Source organism: Cicer arietinum, chromosome 5, assembly GCF_000331145.2.
Source record: "Cicer arietinum cultivar CDC Frontier isolate Library 1 chromosome 5, Cicar.CDCFrontier_v2.0, whole genome shotgun sequence".
In the NCBI taxonomy this organism is placed as follows: Eukaryota; Viridiplantae; Streptophyta; class Magnoliopsida; order Fabales; family Fabaceae; genus Cicer; species Cicer arietinum.
The window spans coordinates 63,620,446-63,640,399 of record NC_021164.2 but is presented as its reverse complement, the minus strand read 5'-3'; the positions used below and the strand labels follow the sequence as shown (position 1 = coordinate 63,640,399).

Genomic DNA, 19,954 nt, shown 5'->3' with positions numbered 1-19,954 from the left:
ATAAAGGATGCACTTAATTTTCAACTAATTTTTGTTTGTATTTTAAGAAAAAGAAATATCCTCTTTGAAATAAAATATATGCAAAAATGTTTCTAAAAAGTTGATATATTTCTTTAAATAATAAATTACATAAATAAGGTTTTTAAATATTTTTATATTTTATTTAAGGTAGATTATAACATTAATGTTGACATTGAAATTTAAATAAATTCGGACATTAAAAATTAAACATTTTGCAATATTAGCTGTCAGTTTTATCTAGTCTAAATAAAACCTTTAATGGTATTAATAATTTTTATTTTGTTTTACACAAAAAGTAGTTTTTTTATTTAGATTTAACAGGAAAGTAGTATTAAAAATTGTATAGCCTTTTTTTTTAGTTCTATCGAGCTTATATATTCTACGGTTTATAATTTTGTTCTTTCATTTTTACCTTCTTTATTTTAATTAAACTCATTTGTATTTTAAGACAAAAAAAAAATCATTTATATTTTGATCCAAAAAATTAAATTCATTTAAATAATAGAATCCTATAATAACTGTAAAATTAATATTTAATACTAATAAAACCGTTTGAATGATAATTTTATAATTTTTTGTCGTATTAAATATTTTGTAAGCATTAAATATTTGTTTTGACTGCAGTATTAAATATTTTGTAACATACTCTAGATTTTAAAATGAAAGTATGCAAACAAATTTTCGCAGGCACTCCTTTGACAGCATTAATTTTTAATAAAACTATTAATTTTTGTTATTAACAGAGTCAAAGCTATTTTTTGTATTGTTATGAGAGATAAAAAAGTATTGTTATAATTAATTTATATAAATACGAGGAATTAAGTTTGAAGTTAGACTTTTAAGGATATAAATTACTTTCTTATTTTATTTTTTATACCAAATCTAATAAGTAAATAATTTAGTTTTATTTTAGTATTATCATTCAAAACTCAAAATAGAATATTTCAAATTTTACAGCATTTAAATATATAAATATATATTACATTCGTCTCAAAATATAAATAAAAACTATAAATATATATTGCATGCATTCGTCTCAAAATATAAATAAAAACTATAAATATATATTGCATGAATTCGTCTCAAAATATAAATAAAAACTGATCTAAAATATTATTATCATTTAAAACTCAAAATATAATATCTCAAATTTTACAACATTCAAATATATAAATATATATTGTATTCGTCTCGAAATATAAATAAAAACTATAAATATATATTGCATGAATTCGTCTCAAAATATAAATAAAAACTGATCTAAAACATTATTATTATTCAAAACTCAAAATATGATATCTCAAATTTTACAACATTCAAATATATAAATATATATTGCATTCATCTCAAAATATAAATAAAAACTATAAATATATATTGCATGTGTTCGTCTCAAAATATAAATATAAATTGATCTAAAATATTATTATCATTCGAAACTCAAAATATAATATTTCAAATTTTACAATATTTAAATATATAAATATATTTAATTCATCTCAAAATATAAATAAAAATTTATCTAAAAAAGTTAATGTATCTGTATGAAATACATGAATATTTTAAAAAAAGAATGGTTTGTGTATTTTAAGAAAGAGAAATACTTACTTTAAAATAAAATATATACGAAGAGTTTTTAAAAAATTGATATATTTCTTTAAATATTAAACTAAATAAATAAGTCTTTTTAAATCTTTTTATATTTTATTTCGGTAGATTATGACATTAATACTAACATTATAATTTAAATGAATTCAGGTATTGAAAATGTTGTGAGAAAAAAAAAATTTAATAACAAAATAGAAAACAAACAAGTTAAAATGAAATAAATAGGAGTATTATACAATAAAACATGTAAATAGGTTGAAAATAGGTAGATATTTTATTTAGGCAAAAAAAAATAGAGAGACATTTCAAGTTTGTCTTTCAACTATTTATAAATAAAATTGATTAAAATAATTAGAATAACGTCTTATAACAAAAAAATAACTAACTACCATTTGTCGAAAGAGAAAACGAAGATGATGAATAAATGGAAAGTTTTTCAACATAAAAAAAAAAAAAAAAAAGAAACAAAAAGCGTATAAGGATTCTCTATATCTGCTGCACCGTCTAGAAACCCTTGGATCCAAATCACCATATATGGTTTCACTTATCCGCATTTAATTTCAGATTTCACCATTTTATTTTTCAACGAAAAACACAAAGATTCAGTTGGAAACAAAAATTACGTCCAGATTCATAACATAGAAAAGCGAAACGTGAAACTGCAAAACAAAGATAAATAGCCTTCCATTTGTCAATTGCAATTTGCCTACCATCCCCTTTCTCTTTCTCTTTCTCTCTCTAGATTTTAGGTTTTCTAACTCTCGTCCGTTATTTTTCATTCTGTAACGCATGGCTGATACGTTGGTTAACGTTCACAACAACAAACGCAGCAATGAAAACGACGTCGTCGAAGGCAGAGACGCTAAGAAGCTGATGCTATGGAGCGGTGCGGTGGACGCTGAGTCGGACCCAGCCGCTTCATTCGCCAACGCACGCCATGAATTCGGCGAACACGGTGGTGTCAACATGTCGATCGAGGCTTCCGCCACATTCACCGTGATGGAACCAGACACTCTCCGCCGTATGTTCGCCGGAGAGCTTGGTCCTGAAAACGATTACTTCGTCTACAGCCGTCATTTCAATCCAACGGTCCTAAATCTGAGCCGTCAGATGGCAGCACTCGAAGGGACCGAGGCCGCCTACTGCACATCAAGTGGCATGTCCGCCATTACCGCTGCTCTGTTACAGCTTTGCAGTAGTGGCGGACACATTGTGGCTTCTAGTACACTTTATGGTGGAACCCACGCACTGATGTCGAATTTCTTTCCATCAAAATGCAACATAACGACAACGTTCGTTGAGATCAATGATTTGGATGCTGTTGAGAATGCGATTGTGGAAGGGAAGACGACAGTTCTTTATTTCGAGTCGATGGCGAATCCAAGCTTGAAGGTTGCAAACATTCCGGCGCTGGCTAGAATTGGACACAAAAAGGGATTGACAGTGGTGGTTGACAACACGTTTTCTCCTATGGTGCTTTCTCCGGCGCGTCTTGGTGCTGACGTGGTCATTCATAGTGTCTCCAAGTTTATCAGTGGTGGTGCTGACATTATTGCAGGTTTCTCTCTCTGTCTCTCTTTTCTTTCTAATAATCACTATCGCCAAACAAAGTGTTTCGCCATTATTAGCAAACGCTTTTTAATTATTTCCTTTTTTGTTCAAAATAAAATATTCTATATAAAAGTTCATTATTTTAATTTAAGTCTAGACTTTACTATTTAAAACGTATTATATAAATAATTATAATTTTCTGTATATGAATCATATTTTTTTATAAAAACTCTCGTTTATATGATAAGTTAATTAAAAAAGTATACAAGTTAATAAAATCGTTGAAAATGACAGGAGCTGTGTGTGGGCCTGCCAGCCTGGTGAATAAGATGATGGATCTACACGATGGGGCTCTAATGCTAACGGGTCCAACTATGAATGCAAAGGTTGCATTTGATCTGTCAGAGAGAATCCCACACTTGGCCCTTCGAATGAAAGAACATAGCCACCGTGCATTGGTCTTCGCCCAAAGGCTTAAGAAATTAGGAGTCAAGGTACTTTACCCAGGCCTTGAAGAACACCCACAACATGAATTGTTGAAATCCATGGGTAACAAGGATTACGGATTTGGTGGTATTCTTTGCATTGACATGGGGACAGTAGAGAAAGCTAACAAGTTCATGAGTTACTTGCAAAACTATGCTCAATTTGGTTTCATGGCTGTTAGTTTAGGTTACTATGAGACCCTAATGTCTTGCTCTGGAAGTAGTACTAGTAGTGAGATGAGTGCGGAGGCACAGAAGCTTGCTGGAATCACACCGGGACTAATAAGGTTGTCAATCGGGTACATTGGAACATTGGAGCAGAAGTGGGGTCAGCTTGAAAAAGCACTTATTAAATTTAATGAAAAGCACTAGTGTGTTTTCTTTTCCCCATTTTTTTTTAGTAGATTTAAGATGAAGAATTTGTACAAATGGGGGTTATGAATAAATTTAAGTTAATTACTTTTGTTTTTAAACAATTTATTCGTCCTTAGTAGCCTGTAGCCTAGTAGGGTAGGGATATCCGTCATTTGTACTATGCCACATGAGTTGACATTTTTAATATTACGTAAAATTAAATAAAAATATTATGGTGTACTTGTGGAATTATTTTATTTTTTTCTATGTTACCTCTACCGAAATTGATTCACAACATTCTAAGACTACTTTATGAAAAGAATTTTGTAAAAAAAAATGCGTTGGAAAATATTATTATCTTTGAAAAATTTGTCAACGATGTTGGAAAATTTATCAAAAACATTATCTTGGAATGAAAATATTATATATTGATAAGTTTATTTTAATTTTTTATTTCTTAACTACAACTTCAAAACAATATAATTAGCTATACCTTTTACAAATATGTTTTTAAGGTTCGGCTTTAATATATTATGATAGTTAATTGGCAGCTAGGTTTTTTAGAACTAAAAAATGAATGCAATGAGATATAAAATTATAGTTATCAAATTATCTTTATTAAATATTAGTATATTATCAAACGTATAATATTATATTAAAAATAATATAAATAATATTAATTAATTAGATAATTGAAAAGAAGTACAACAGAAAATAACTCTTATAGAAAATGTCTATGGAAAATAAAGCTGCTCACAATCAACAAAATTTGTTAATAAATAAATTATTAATATTTTATTTAATAACTATATAAATCTTCTTTAGTAGAATTAATAGTATTTTTAAATCTATTTTCTATTTATTTTTTAAAAGATAAAATAAGACATTTCAACTATTATACAACAACATGAACTCATGTAAAAAATTTCATATTTTAGTTGAAGAAGAAAATAGTGTGTATATACTACGACTCTAATAACTCATGTTAGCAATATGTTCACCGTTTGGATCATAATTTCTCAATTTTTAACTAATATTTCTTATATGAGCAATATGTGCTCGTTTTTTGTCTCAAATTTTTCAATTTATAATTAATTTTTCTCTCATCATTACTATATATCTTTGTTATCCAATTTAATTGTATTAAGAAACATATTAAATAATTTGCAACAAAAATATATTTTATTTAATTTATATAAAATTTTTATCTAATAACAAAAGTTAAGACGAATGTTTCACTATAATATTTTACAAGACCGAAAAACAACCATATCTTTCATACAAGCTGCTTTCTATTGAACAAGTAGTGTCTTTGACATCAAAAAATATTTCGTAACAGTGCACTACTGGTAATACGATCAATACTAATATCAATTCAAATAAATAATGCCAAAAATTGAATAAATTTTCTATTGAGGTCTTTCTTGTTTCTTATAAAAATTTCTATGTAGAGTAAAAGTTTATAAAAATTTATATGTACAGTAAAAGCCTGAGGCCTTTCTTGTTTCTTTGTACAGTACAAGTCTTATAAAAATTTCTATGTACAGAAAAGGAAAGTCTTATAAAAATGAACGTTAATGAGTTATACTAAATTATATAGATATTATCTAAATGAACATTAATGAGTCATACTTTGAGTGAAATTTAAATGAATTTCAAAATTTTAATGAGTTATACTAAATTATATAGATATCATCTAAATTTGATGAAATGCATATAAATTTTGATCGATGAAAAATATTAAATTAGTTAATAGTAAAAAATGTAAAAATTAAAAAAATTTGTATTGTGAATATAAATTATTCTTTTTGCATTAACAATCAATATTTTATAAATTAACGAATTATAATTAATTTTGAGTATAAAGTAACTTTAGATACACCTGCATCACCTTTAATCTAAAAAAATATAAATTAGTCATCATCAACTTTTTCGCATGACAGATTTTCAAATAAGATAAAGGTCACTATGTTGCCACGAGGTGATTTGGATTAGCGCTGCTTTATATGTTTTTTTATCTTTTATCAGAGTAACGTTACTATAACATAAAATAAAATATAAATATAATATTTTATATTTTATAAAATTGAAAATATAATTTAATTATATTGTATATGTATTTTATGTGTTTTATTTTGCGTTAAATTTAATGTTTGAATAACATTATTTTTTTTATCATCTTATAATTGTATGTTTTTCTATTTACGAAGAGATTTTGACTTGTAGTTAGGTTATTTATGTGTTGTACTGTTCATATATATCAATAATTCTATACATTTAATTAAATTATTTATCTTTTTCTATTATATAGTTAACTATTAATTATTTTTATCTATTTTTTGTCATTATAATGAATATTTAAAAATATTATTAATAACACAATAACTAATATTTTATTAAAGATATTAAGTTTTAAATCTCCTACATATAACTTATTCGAGATTATAGTCTAAATTATTGCACTACTCATTCGAAAACAATTGAACTAGTACTTGTCTGGAATAAATTTTAGGATATGCTAATGGTACTAACTAATAACGAATACTCTCTTTCATTTACAATAATAGTAGTAATAAGTATAAAGTAAAATGAATTACAGACCCAAAAAAATTAAAATAAATAGAAACTAAATAATTAAAACTAAATGAATGAATAAAAATAATTAAAAGAGTTAATGAGAAGCTAACTTGTGATCCCAAGTTGTTTCCTTGAACTATAAAACTTGAGTATATGGTAGATACTAGATAAGGTTCCCAGCCCCCAAAACAGAATATTATTTACCATAATAATAATAAAAATAGAATGTGTGGTGTATACAAATAAACTGAAAAGAACCAATATCCGTATCCACAAACCATATTGATCTGGAAACTCCGTAAGAATATTTGGTGGGCATAATTTTAGAGGCAAATTAATATTTAAGCAGGTGGAAGTGTTACTTATGAATGTTATGATGTACTCCACCTGAATTATTGTTGTTGAGTCTGAAATTGAATTAATCGATGGTGGTTCTAAGCTTTCAGGTTATCCCGCGGCTAAGTCCACAACAACATCGTGGTCTAAGACTAAGAGCTGGCGATGCTATTATTCGGTGTGGGATAGCTGAACCATCAGGCGAACCTGCTCCTTTGGGACTAAAGACGCGCTACAATGACACCATTTTTGAGAAGGCTTTCATCACTCTTTTCGCACGTAAGATGGAACCATTTGCTGAACCTCTCTTACTTAATTCTAAACAAAACAACAACAAAAATAAGGGTTTCTTCGATTTTTGGGGGTACGATTACGAGAGTTTTGTTGATGTATCGAAGAGAGTAATGTTGCGTAGATCTCGTTTGCAGCAACAGCAAGTGGTTCGTGAAGTTCTCCTCTCTATGCTTCCTCCAGGTGCGCCTGCTCAGGTGGATATTACTCTCTTATTTTATTTTGTGTTCATTTTCGCAACTTTCTCTGTCAATTGTAGAATCACGAGTTCTTTTATATCATTCAATTTTGAGACTTTGATTTGAGAACACGCATTTCCTAAGCTAACTGTTGAACTTAGTATATAAGAGTCTGCTAGCTCTCATGTCTGGAGTTTGATATATCTACATGTAATTTGGATATTTTGACAGTAGGTATAATAAAGTCAATTTAACTACCTTAATGCAGTTTAGGAAATTATTTCCCCCAACAAAATGGGCTGCAGAGTTTAATGCTGCATTGACAGTGCCTTTCTTCCACTGGCTAGTTGGTCCTTCTGAGGTAATTTTGTTGCTAAATTCTATCTGCTAATGTATGTTATTTATATTGCTATCTATCAATTTAACATCTCTTTACCTTTATAATAGCTTTGGATTGCAAAAAAAAAAAAGTTCTGCATTTCAAGGTTTTTAATCAATTATGAAGTTTGTACTATTTATCAATAATAAAATTCAAATGTTGTATGCATAGGAAGTCAGAAACATGTTATTTAAACATTTTCAATATGTCATAGTAACTAGCAAGCACTTCTGCTATTATGCACACTTAGAGTTCTCATTGATATGTAATATGTCCAAGTGCTTCCATTTTGGGGAAGTTTGTAGATTTTGCAGAGCTATATTAATATATGCTAGAATAAATTACCCTTGATTTTTTGTAATTTTAAACTTTCAAGAATAAGACATTTTGTAACTCTCACAATCCTCTGAAGTTTGGGTTATAATTAAAAATGTTTGACATAAGCCAGCTTGAAATAAGTAACTCAATATTCCTTTTTGAATAGACAATTAGACATGGTTTTCATAATTTCATGTTACTCATGGAAAGCTAAAGTTTAGAATGTAACATTTTATTTTCTAATGGAAACTTAATAGAGTGATAGGGTTTGTGTAAACTTCGTGTAAAGCAAAAAATGGCTGAAAATCAGGATGTTATTTGTCATTTACTCTATAAGTTAATACTGTACATATTTTCTACTAGGTTGTGGAAGTGGAGATAAATGGGGTGAAGCAAAAGAGTGGCGTCCGTATAAAGAAGTGCAGGTAGATTTCATGTCTCTGAGATTGGTAATTGAACCTAACCACATCTTTGAAAAATGCATGATTCTTCCTTTGTTCCACGACGAGTGATTCAATTGATTATTTCCCAAAAATTAAAAAAATATATAAACAAAAAAGAGAGAATAATACGTGTTTACTACAATATATTATTGATGTATTCACCGTTACCATAATACAAAGTGGAAACTATGGAATTTGAAGTGATGCGTGAAATATTAATTAAAGGATACAAGTGCAAAAAGTAATTAATGTGACATTGTAAATTGAAATGGGTCACTCATTTTGCGACAAATTTTTTATCACAAATGAGTCACTCATTGTAGCATAGAGAGGAGGGAATAGTTTATATTAGACTCATTTCTGTACTATGAATGAAGAATGATAACAATCAATTGAGGCTGGAAATCCTGAAAAGGGACTATCAGACAACAGTAGCTATTAAATTTGAAAAAATTAAACTTTGCATTGATTATGATGGCCCTTGAAATGAATTTTTGTTGTTTTTGTTGCAAAGGTATCTGGAGAACAGTGGCTGTGTTGGAATGTGTGTCAACATGTGCAAGATTCCTACCCAAGATTTTTTCACTAATGAATTTGGACTTCCATTAACCATGATTCCTAGTATGTCTTCTTGCCTTTGATTATTGGCCAAAAGTTCACATTCATTACATTAATGACTTACGTATGACTTGTGTCTTGACCAATTTTTTTTTTACTGTATATTGGATTTTTTACTTACAAAAAGGAAGAGTTCATTTTAAAACTTTATTGTTCATGTCTATCAGATTTTGAAGACATGAGTTGTGAAATGGTGTATGGCCAAACACCACCTTCATTTGAAGATGATCCAGTCTCCAAACAACCTTGCTATGCTGAGATATGTAAGTATGCCCTCTTATGTTCAATCAACCAAAAGGTTTTCGTTTTGTAAATTCTAACACATCATAATAAACTTGCAGGTTCTGTTGCAAATCCAAGCTCTAGTGTATGTCCTAAGCTACAAGCATGAGCAGCAGACACTCCTTTTGTAAAACCAAGAAAACCTCAAATATTTTATGTTATAGTAGATTTGAGGTTTTCTTGTTTTTACTTGGCTCTTGGATCACGGGGAGCTTTTTCTTTAAAACCTTTGAGAGTTAAGACAAACCAAATACAACCGTCAAAGAAAAAGAAAATCAAATATTACAAACAGATGAAAGATTATACCATTAAGAAAATAACATTTATGTCCGAATCAAAAATCTATTTTGTTTTAAAAGTTAAATAAGTTTTTATTTTATATAAAATTTTAAAATTTTGTTTAGTTCTTATAAAAAAAAAAAGACATATTTTTAATCCTACAAAATTATTCTACAAATATATTTAGATATGATCTATATAAATTTAGAATTTTTTAACTTAAATGAATTAAATATAAAATTTTAAATGTCATATCTTAAAGATAAAAGTCCATATAATAAAAACTTAGAAATTAAATTTATCTTTTGTGGATAAATTTTTTATAGTGTTGTAAATATGTATACAAAAAAATTATTCAAAAATATATGTTGATGTTCTAATAGAGATTAAAAATACATACAAAATAATTTTATAAAGATTAAAAAATATGACTTTTATTGTACAAACTAAAAACAAAATTTTAAAATTTTATAGATATTACAAATTTATTTCACCTTTGTTTTAATTTCGAAAAAACTTCGCATTTTAACTTGTTAAAGCGGATTAATTTCAGAAAAACTTACATTTACTAGTTATGTTTTCATGTCTACTTACGGTGTACTAATATGTTGTTTGGACCCTCATATTTTCCACCAAATTAAGTAAGATAAGTGTATGCGTTATTACTTTTGTGACATTAGTCGATTGATAATTGATATAAACAAAATCTCAAAGTAAAAACAACAATTTGAAAATAATAATCAATAATTTAAAGACAAATATTAAGATTTTAGATGGGAATTGAGATAATTATTATATCACATAGAATCAGTGGCGGAGCTTGAACGAAAATGTTGGGGAGGTCAAGTTTTTAAAATTTTAATGGATAAATAAAAAAATATAATATAGTATTGTATATAAAAATTTTAAATTGTAAATTTATAAAAATAGATTGACGATCAAACTCCTTAACTTTATAAGATAGAACTAATAAATCAAATTTTGGTTGACAATTTTTATAATTAAAAATTAGTTTATAAAAATCTAATTTTTTTTCAAACACTAAAATTTTATAATTTAATTATTATGTTTTGTCAATGTAAAAAGTTTTATACTATCAGCACGTCACAATCATTCATAAGTGTGACTTTAAAAGTAATTATAATAAAAGTCAAATTATTTTATTAATATGACAGTTACGATTAATTAACAATGTAAAATATCTTTACATCGTTGATGTCATACAATAAGGATTTGATTTGAATATTATACGATCTATTTTAAAATTAAGTGAAATTATATTTCAGATCAGTCTAATTTATTGGTTTAGTTTATAATTATAGTAGTTATTTTTGTATAAACAATTTCCTCCAATTTTTTTTTTATAATAGATATTTGAGTTATAATTTGGTCAACAAAATTTGATGTTATATGTTGATCAAATTAGAACTCAAATGTATCTTATAAAAAAAGAGTAATATTATTGGAATACAAAATATACAAACACAATACAAGTAAAAAGGATCACATTTTGTATTTATATTCCAATACACATTATTGTATTTGTACTTCATTTTATATCAAATTGTGTTTCAATAACATTATTCAAAAAATAAAATAAAAATAATAGTATTTTTTTAAATAATTATTGGAGACTTGGAGTGCCCGTGGCCACCTATATCCCAGATCCACCGGTGCCAAGAATAATTATTGTTATATTAACATTTTTTATTTATTTTATATATTTAATATAGTGTAAGAAAACGACCAACATTTATCATCCTCAAATCCGTCATAAAATTTAATTTCAGAGAAAATACTCACTTGCACCCAATCAGTTTTTTCCACCCAAATCAAACAGATTTGAGTGGATATCCGTAATTGTAGGTTATGTTGTCATCCCATGTAAAATGTATATATCTTAAAAGAGAAATAAAATAATGTGATAAATTAATAATACGATAAAAAAAAAATATATAAAAATAAAATATTAAATGAAAGTAAAAAAATTAAATGAAAGTAAAAAAATTAAATGCTTACAAATATCACTCTTGTTGCCACAATTATCGGACAAAGTTACATATAACTCTTGTTGATCTTTTCACGAAAAGTTGCTCTTAATTTCTTATTATTATAATTATTAGTACTTCATCAAATGTTGAATAGAACAAGCTCCATTTGTTGTTGCAGAATTAAAACTTTCGTGCCAAAGAAAACATGATTATATATATATATACATGGAAAAACAAAATATTTTAGAATTAAAAGTAAGACAACCATACGAACAATATGTAAATATAAATCTATAAGTTCTTCATCAAATTATTTGTAAAAAAATACTAATGATTTTCCATATGAAGTATTAATTGTAACTCACGTTTTCATTAACTCGACTTTTTATTTCTTTACCCATTTTTAATCCCGCCAACATATAAACGGTTGTCATTTATCACCTCTAATTATGCACCCATAGTTATTAATTTTTTTTGCCGATAACAATCAATTTCTCCACTATATGCATCAGCACCTATATATATATATATATATATATATATATATATATATATGTGTGTGTGTGCGCCAAAGAAAATAAATTAGAGATGGAGAAGAAATAATCATTTGCACTACAGAGATTAATGAAATATATTAGAGATTAGAGATTGAAAATAGATCAAAACAAAAATACATTCTCCTAGTGGATACGATCATTCAACTCAGAATTGTTCAACTGTTTTGACATATATATTTTCCGTTTATGAAAGATGCTATCAAGCAGGTTTGTTAGTAATTGGAGTTTCTATAGTTAAATTTTTATAAAATTTAGTCATTAGTCATGGAGTTTTTCTCATTTGCTCTATCTTAAATTAATTGAAATGACTAGCACTAAAGATATTTATTAGTTTATTTTTCTGGGGTTTTTACGAGCTCATTAAAAGTATAAAAATATGTATTACTATGATATCAATAGTTTTTTTATAGGCATTATGATATCAATAGTCAATGTATGTACCGAAGTTTAATTTTGAGAAGTGTTCTATCAATAGTCAAGTCGTGTTATATAAATTAATTTATTTCACACTTGCTCTGACCTATATTAATTAATTATTTGATTGAAATTTAACTTTGAGAAGTGTTCTATCATATATTTCATTAAAAAACAAATTTATGCTATAAATCAAAACTTAAACTTTGATTATTGTTGTTATTCTTTAGTATTTTATTTTATATTTGTATATTTTGACAAGAAAAAATATTTATAATGTAAGAAGATGAGGTTTATATGATTGGAAAAGAAGTGGCTGTTTAAATCCAGAAATAAAGAAAATGGAAATAAACTACATTTTATTTATTATGATTTAACTTTTGTATTATAATTACTATTATTATAATTTAAATAATATTTATAATTAATATATGTCATTTTTTCAAGTTGTTGTTTTGCTTTTGTCTCTTCTGCAATATTAGAAACATCACATCATATTAAAACATGAAGTTGGGATGTATATATAAATTTTAATAGCAAAGTCAATTTTTCTGTATACTATGGATAAATATTTAGATGGATATCAATTTAGGTTTTATAAGTACCGGAGAGATACGTGCGAGTGAGTTTACACGAAAGGTCCTTTGTTCTTTTTATATATGTATGCAAAAGAAAAAAAAACTAAAAAATAAAGAAAGATAAATGAGACTCGGGAAAAATTAATACTAATGATGTTTCTCATTTAAGTTTTAAGTGTTGATCTATTGTCGCCGACTTAATTAATCGAATTTAGAATCAATAAAAATAAAAAATAGTTTCGAATTTAGGTTTAGACAAATTGAAAAAAGAAAATTAGAATCACGTATATTGAAATGACTACTACGCTTATTCGGAAATTTCAGACCTATGATATATTTTTAAAGAGTTCAATTTTTATCTAGTATTTTATTTTTGTTTGACTATAGGATTGATCAAACAAATGTAAATCAAACTTATGTGAATTATGTTTCTTTCTTTAACTGAATGTCACAGTGAATGATATGTTAAACTAAGAATCAAGTGTCACAAAATAAAAAGAAATGGAATATAATTGAATTAAGCAATTAGACTAACAATATAATCGAATATAAATGAAAAGAAATAGAATCATCAAAATAAAATTAACCATATAAGATAAATCTCAAGGTATTTATGAAATCCTAAAACAATTGATGTTCTATTAATGAAAAACTTAAATAGAATATTTCTTTCCATAAAAAATGCTGCTAATTTAAAATATGAAAATATATAGTATTCATTTTGGACTCTATAATCTTCGGACCGAAAAACAAATGGTCTGATACTGATTATTATTAATTATGACTTCAAGTCACATAATCAACCGTTTTGACCAAGCAAAGTTTCAAATTGGACTTTGGCGTCAACATAAAAATTGCAGCTATGTCTCTTAGCTTTCCAACGCATACTCGTACACATCAATCCGATATTTGAAGCTCAAGTTGTAGTTTGTGGAACAATGGTCAATATGTAGGTAATTCCAAAAATAAATGAAATAATTATATTAAAACTCAATTATGGTCCAAAGTTTAAAAATGTGCTAAAAATTTAATATTATGCCGAAAAAACGTTCAAAATGTCAACTAACAAAGCCAAAAAGACGTGTTCAAATGCATTGATCAAACCGAATTTATAATTTGTCAAATAATATCGAACATTATAAAATTTTATGCGATTAATTGTATAAATTCAGTTATTTGATGGATAATAGATATATAATACATAAATAATGATGTTCAAATTTACGATGATTTTGTATTTCTAATATATATAATATTTATTCTCACATGACTCAAATAGTAATATTTAATACATGAAGATTGAAGGAGAATTAATTATCATGATTCATGTCAAATTAAAATAGTCATACAAGAAAAAAAAACTTTATTATATGCATGCAGAATAAACTATATTAAAATAGTATCAACTTAAATATAATTTTGGTCATTTATCGTTTACCTAATATTCATTTTGTTCATTTTTTATTCTTTTTTATTATCTATATTTTATAAGTGATGTATTTTAATCATTTTCATCATAACTGTTTTAAACAATTGCATAATTATTGTCATGAACTATTGAAATCAAATCTTAGATCAACTGTAAAGTTAAGTGTGCAATCTTAATAACAATGAAGTGAAAATATAGTAAACTCTGATAAATGTTATTAGTTTCAAAACATGTAAAAAGAATTTTTTTCAAGTGCAAACCTAAAATTGAGATAAATGGGATGATTTTATTTTTTTGAATGAATATTATACTCGACATATATTAACAATTGTTATAAGTGATTCTAATGAGCAAATATTGTTATAACTTTTATTTTTATTGTGACAAAGATTAAAGTACATCACTTATAAAAGATAAATGATCAAAATGAGTCAAAAATAAAGATAAATGAACATAGAAATTGTTGTTTTCATTGTTTTATATGACTTTTTTTATAAATGGAACTATGCTTGAAATTTCAGGAAATTATTGATTTCTACCATAAATTAGTTAACTACAGAAAATTTCCAATACACAAGTTATTATAATCGAAATTTTTTTTCAATGAAAATTCAAGTTTAACACGAAAAATACAATTTTTCAAAAAAATTTGCATATTAAAAATTTCAAAATTGGAATGAAAATGAAATTGATAAATTAAACTTTTTATATATTGTGGGCTACAAGTCTAACTGAAGGTATCAAATCTAATTTTTTACAATTCAAAGTAACCAAATTCACATGATTTTTTAAGCCTAGGCTTCATGTTCCAATGCAACAAAAAGATACACAACACGGGCCATTGCTTTGAAGAATAATCCAATCACAAGGGCTGCATACATAAATATACGAACTCAGGGGTTGCATGTACTAAAATATATGATATGAGGGAGGGGAGAAAAAGAACTATTAAAGAACTTCATTAATTTATATATTGTTTTTGTTTTTTAGTCTGTGAATGTTGAGATCAAATTCAGTTAAACTTTTACTTCTTTTTAGACAAAATATTCACTATTTTGTTTTTACTAAACTCAATTAAGAAACTTTAATTTCTATTTATGTTATGATTGACTTTTACTCCTCTTTAGACAAAATATTCAAACATTTTTTACTAAACTCAATTAAAAACTTTAATTTTCATTTATGTTATAATTAATTACGAAATGAAAGCTCAGTGCTTGGAGGATCAGACCGGTAACTGCTCAATTAAAACCAACTAGAATATAATCTACAAGTTGTGCGGGTGTAATTTCTAAAATATTCTTTTATTATAAAATTTTTAAAAAATTTAAAGGTGATATTTATGGTGTATAAATACATCAATCTGAATGGATTTTTTTTATTATTTTAAATTTAGAAGTTTTTTAGTTTATAAGAATAGTGATAGTATTAAAAAAATTTAAATGAAAATAATTAAAAATTTTATAATAAAATGAGTGATTTTGACTCTAAAAAATATGATTAAAAAAGGATGAGTTAGTGTTTGTATATACAATTCAAAAAATTTAAATAAACTAAGTGAATTTCACTCTAAAAATATTATTAAAGAAAAATGAGTAATTGTTTGTATACATTTTGTTTGGTTTTAAACATTCAATCATTATAAAATATTTTTTCTTATAAAAATAGAATATATATTTTGCAATCATTGATTTGAGGTTGTAAGCATTGATTTTTATATGATCATTATTTTTATTTTTGTTTTATTTTTTATCTTGAGTACTATTATTTCTTTATTTTTTTTTACTAATTGAATGAACTATTATTTTTTATATTTTATGTTTTATGTCTCATTTCCATTTAAACTTTCAATAATTAATTATTAATTAGAGGTGTTTTGTAACATATTTCTTTTAAAAATATTTTGATTTAATTATTCTTTTTGGAGACTATATATAATGAATAAACTCAAAGTATTATTTTTTTATGAAAAAAAAACACGAAATAATATTAGGAATGATAAGAAATTACTACTTAATTTTGATTATTTTTGCCGTTAATTAAAACTATACTCTGATTTATGTTTCATCAAATCTATAAGTTTAATATTTTGAAATGAGTGTTTTTTATTTTCATGAACAATTTATAAAGAAAAATACTTTTTTTTTGTATTAAAGGAATAAAATATGTATCTGAACACTAATAAAAGAAAAAAGAACATAAATTGTATATTATTTTGAAAATATTTAATCTATAATTTAACATTTTTAAAAATAAAAAAAATTATTTGTTGGGTTTTTTTCTTCTTCAAAGGTTTGCTAATTTAAATATCTCCGTTTTCATATTTTTTATTTATTTTAATTTAAACTTCATTATATTGTTTGTGCATAAATTTTATTTTTATATATTTTGTGGTAATTTATAGTTGATACATTTTAATTAATAAAACGTAACTAAAATATTGTAATGTATTTATATCAAATGAGTTAAAAAAAATAATTAATAATTAAATTAAATTTATAAAAAAATATTTTTAGTACTCAATACACTAAAAAATAAATTATATGACATAATTCATCGTGGCTATATTCCTATTTAACATATGTAACTAATTTATTAACAAATTAAAATAGTATTCATTAATGATAAAACGAATAGATGTATTGATCTCGTTACATATATAATTTATTATACAAACTTTGATATAATTATATTGAACTGATGTTTTCTCATTTTAGGTAATATTATGGATATTAAAAATGTTAATTTCCATAGTTTGAATTAATAATATACTTTCCCATTAAGCAAAAAGAAAAAAGAAACACATAAGTTAGCGACTTGGAGATTCAACTTGTCGAGTGTTGTTTATTTTTTGCTCAAGCTCCAAGATGGATTTTTTGGTAAAAAAACAAAATTCGACGATAGATGAGTAGGATAATGGTTGCGGGTGATCGAAAGATTAGACTAATGTCATTCTTACACGTTAATTAAGTTTTGACACGAAAAATTTCGTGCGTAAATAATAAACTAACAAAATAAATAGCACAAGCGCGTAGAAAGAGCGGCACATACCGGTCCGGTGAGAATTCCAAGTTAAGTGGTTTTTGTTGTGTCGTGCATTTTCATTGCATTTGCCGACACTAGTTGACGCTCAACAATCAATCCTCAACACCAAACACCTCCCAGATCCGATCTGAAACTGAAAGACGAATCCATGGGGCGTTCGTCTTCGTTTCTATTTACGTTCTTCATCTTACTCTCCCTATTCTCACCCTCTTTCTCCGAGATCCGTTTCTCCGAGATCCAAAACGACGATCGCCCCATCGTTCCCTTCGACCAATTTGGATTCACTCACAACGGTCGTCTCGAACTCAACGTTTCCAAAATCTCACTCTCCAATTCAAATCTCGATCTCTCAAAAGTTGGTTTCTTCCTCTGCACTCTCGATTCATGGCTCCACGTTCTTCAACAACTCGAAGACGGTGAGATTCGTTGCGCTCTTCAATCCGATCTCGTTAAATCCGTTTACACTTTCAATTCCCTCAACGGTAAAGACTCCTTCAACACGCTTTACAATGAAACCGACGCCGATCAGTACAATCTCGTTTTCGCTAATTGTCACCCTCAACAACTCAAAGTCACCATGGATGTTGAATCTGCTATGTATAATCTCGACGGAAAGAATAACGTTCGTGATTATCTCTCCGCTGGTAGAACCATTCTCCCTAGGGTTTACTTTCTTTTCTCTTTGGTCTATTTTACCCTCGCTGTTGTTTGGATCAGTGTTCTTTACAAAAAACGGTTAACGGCTTTTCGAATTCATTACTTCATGCTTGCTGTTATCATTTTGAAAGCTATTAATCTTTTGTGTGAGGCTGAAGATAAATCGTACATTAAGCGCACTGGTAGTGCACATGGTTGGGATATACTTTTCTACATGTTTAGTTTCCTTAAAGGAATTTCTCTTTTCACTCTTATTGTATTGATTGGTACTGGTTGGTCTTTTCTCAAACCCTTCCTTCAGGATAAGGAAAAAAAGGTTCTTATGATTGTGATTCCGTTACAGATTGTTGCTAATATTGCTCAGGTTGTTATTGATGAGAGTGGACCTTATGGTCATGATTGGGTTACATGGAAACAGATTTTCCTCCTTGTTGATGTTGTTTGTTGCTGTGCTGTGTTGTTTCCTATTGTATGGTCTATTAAGAACCTCCGTGAGGCTGCTAGGACTGACGGAAAAGCCGCCGTTAATTTGATGAAGTTGACTCTCTTCAGGCATTACTATGTTGTTGTTATCTTTTACATTTACTTCACAAGGGTTGTGGTTTATGCGTTGGAGACGATCACTTCGTATCGATATTCGTGGACTAGTGTGGTTGCTGCTGAGTTGGCCACACTTGCTTTCTATGTATTTACTGGTTATAAGTTCAAGCCAGAGGCTCACAATCCATATTTTGTTATTGATGATGAAGAGGAAGAGGCTGCCGCTGAGGCGTTGAAGCTAGAAGATGAATTTGAATTGTAATTTCACTGCAAAAAAAAAAAAATCAATATAAATTGAGGTTTTGGCAGAGTAGATATATATGGTTGATGATGTTGGTATGCTGCTCAGCAATGCTCAGGTTTCATCACAACGACAACTGCAAATTTTCATGTTACATTTTATGGGTATAGTTGGTATTCATAAATCATTGTGCTATATTTTCTGGGTTCTGGACTTGTGCCAGTTCTCTTAACTAGTGTCATAATATCTTAGACTCTTGTGTAGTGCTATGAACAATATATTCTGTCTAAGTGTTGATACTGATACTTTGCAAACATTTTTTTCTTGTCATGATTGCTTTTATTCTAGTTAGCTTTCAGCTTTGTACTTTTGTACTTGCAAATCTGTGAAGTTGCATTGGAATTGGAGGCTAGAGTTCTAATTTAGTTGTAAACGTTAATAGTCTCTCATTGTAATTTTGTTAACCATATTCTTGATTTGCCTATTTAGACGTAGATGTAGGAATGTCATGTCGGCTAATCTCTTGAAGTCATTGTATGTAAGAGTCAAATATAGGGTAGTGATTGTGATTATGTGAACTAGTGGAAAATCCAAATCTTGGATCTCCTGAGTTTAACATGGGGGGCTGGGAGAGAGTTTCTGAAACCAATTACCGGACCCAAGCAGGATCTAGCACGGCTCTGTTCCACTGAAAAGTTAATACCTTGTTTTAGATAGATTAGGATTGTAGTGACATGGTGAGTCTGGTAGGGATGTGGGCTAATTGGTTAAGCAAACTATT

At 27.1% G+C, this 19,954-nt stretch overlaps 3 protein-coding genes across 4 annotated transcripts; all 3 read left to right on the top strand.

Moving 5' to 3' along the window:
• The first annotated feature begins 2,186 nt into the window (after positions 1 to 2,186).
• LOC101510719 (methionine gamma-lyase-like) lies at positions 2,187 to 4,259 on the top strand. The gene is made up of 2 exons (XM_004502004.4): positions 2,187 to 3,187; positions 3,475 to 4,259. The coding sequence occupies exons 1-2, from the start codon at positions 2,419 to 2,421 to the stop codon at positions 4,035 to 4,037; spliced, it is 1,332 nt and encodes a 443-aa protein (XP_004502061.1). The 5' UTR covers positions 2,187 to 2,418; the 3' UTR covers positions 4,038 to 4,259.
• Positions 4,260 to 6,802: 2,543 nt separating this feature from the next.
• On the top strand, positions 6,803 to 9,783 carry LOC101510391 (beta-carotene isomerase D27, chloroplastic). Of its 2 annotated transcripts, XM_073368416.1 has the most exons (7): positions 6,803 to 7,420; positions 7,671 to 7,763; positions 8,463 to 8,524; positions 9,057 to 9,163; positions 9,328 to 9,423; positions 9,502 to 9,569; positions 9,622 to 9,783. In XM_073368416.1, the coding sequence occupies exons 1-6, from the start codon at positions 7,022 to 7,024 to the stop codon at positions 9,549 to 9,551; spliced, it is 807 nt and encodes a 268-aa protein (XP_073224517.1). In that variant the 5' UTR covers positions 6,803 to 7,021; the 3' UTR covers positions 9,552 to 9,569; positions 9,622 to 9,783. The 2 variants fall into 2 exon arrangements, with proteins under 2 accessions (XP_073224517.1, XP_004502060.1); XM_004502003.4 differs by having other exon boundaries at positions 6,806 to 7,420; positions 9,502 to 9,783.
• Positions 9,784 to 17,634: 7,851 nt separating this feature from the next.
• Positions 17,635 to 19,503, top strand: LOC101510062 (protein CANDIDATE G-PROTEIN COUPLED RECEPTOR 7). Its single transcript, XM_004502002.4, has one exon. It carries the CDS (start codon positions 17,884 to 17,886, stop codon positions 19,192 to 19,194), a length of 1,311 nt encoding a protein of 436 aa, XP_004502059.1. The 5' UTR covers positions 17,635 to 17,883; the 3' UTR covers positions 19,195 to 19,503.
• Positions 19,504 to 19,954: the final 451 nt, after the last annotated feature.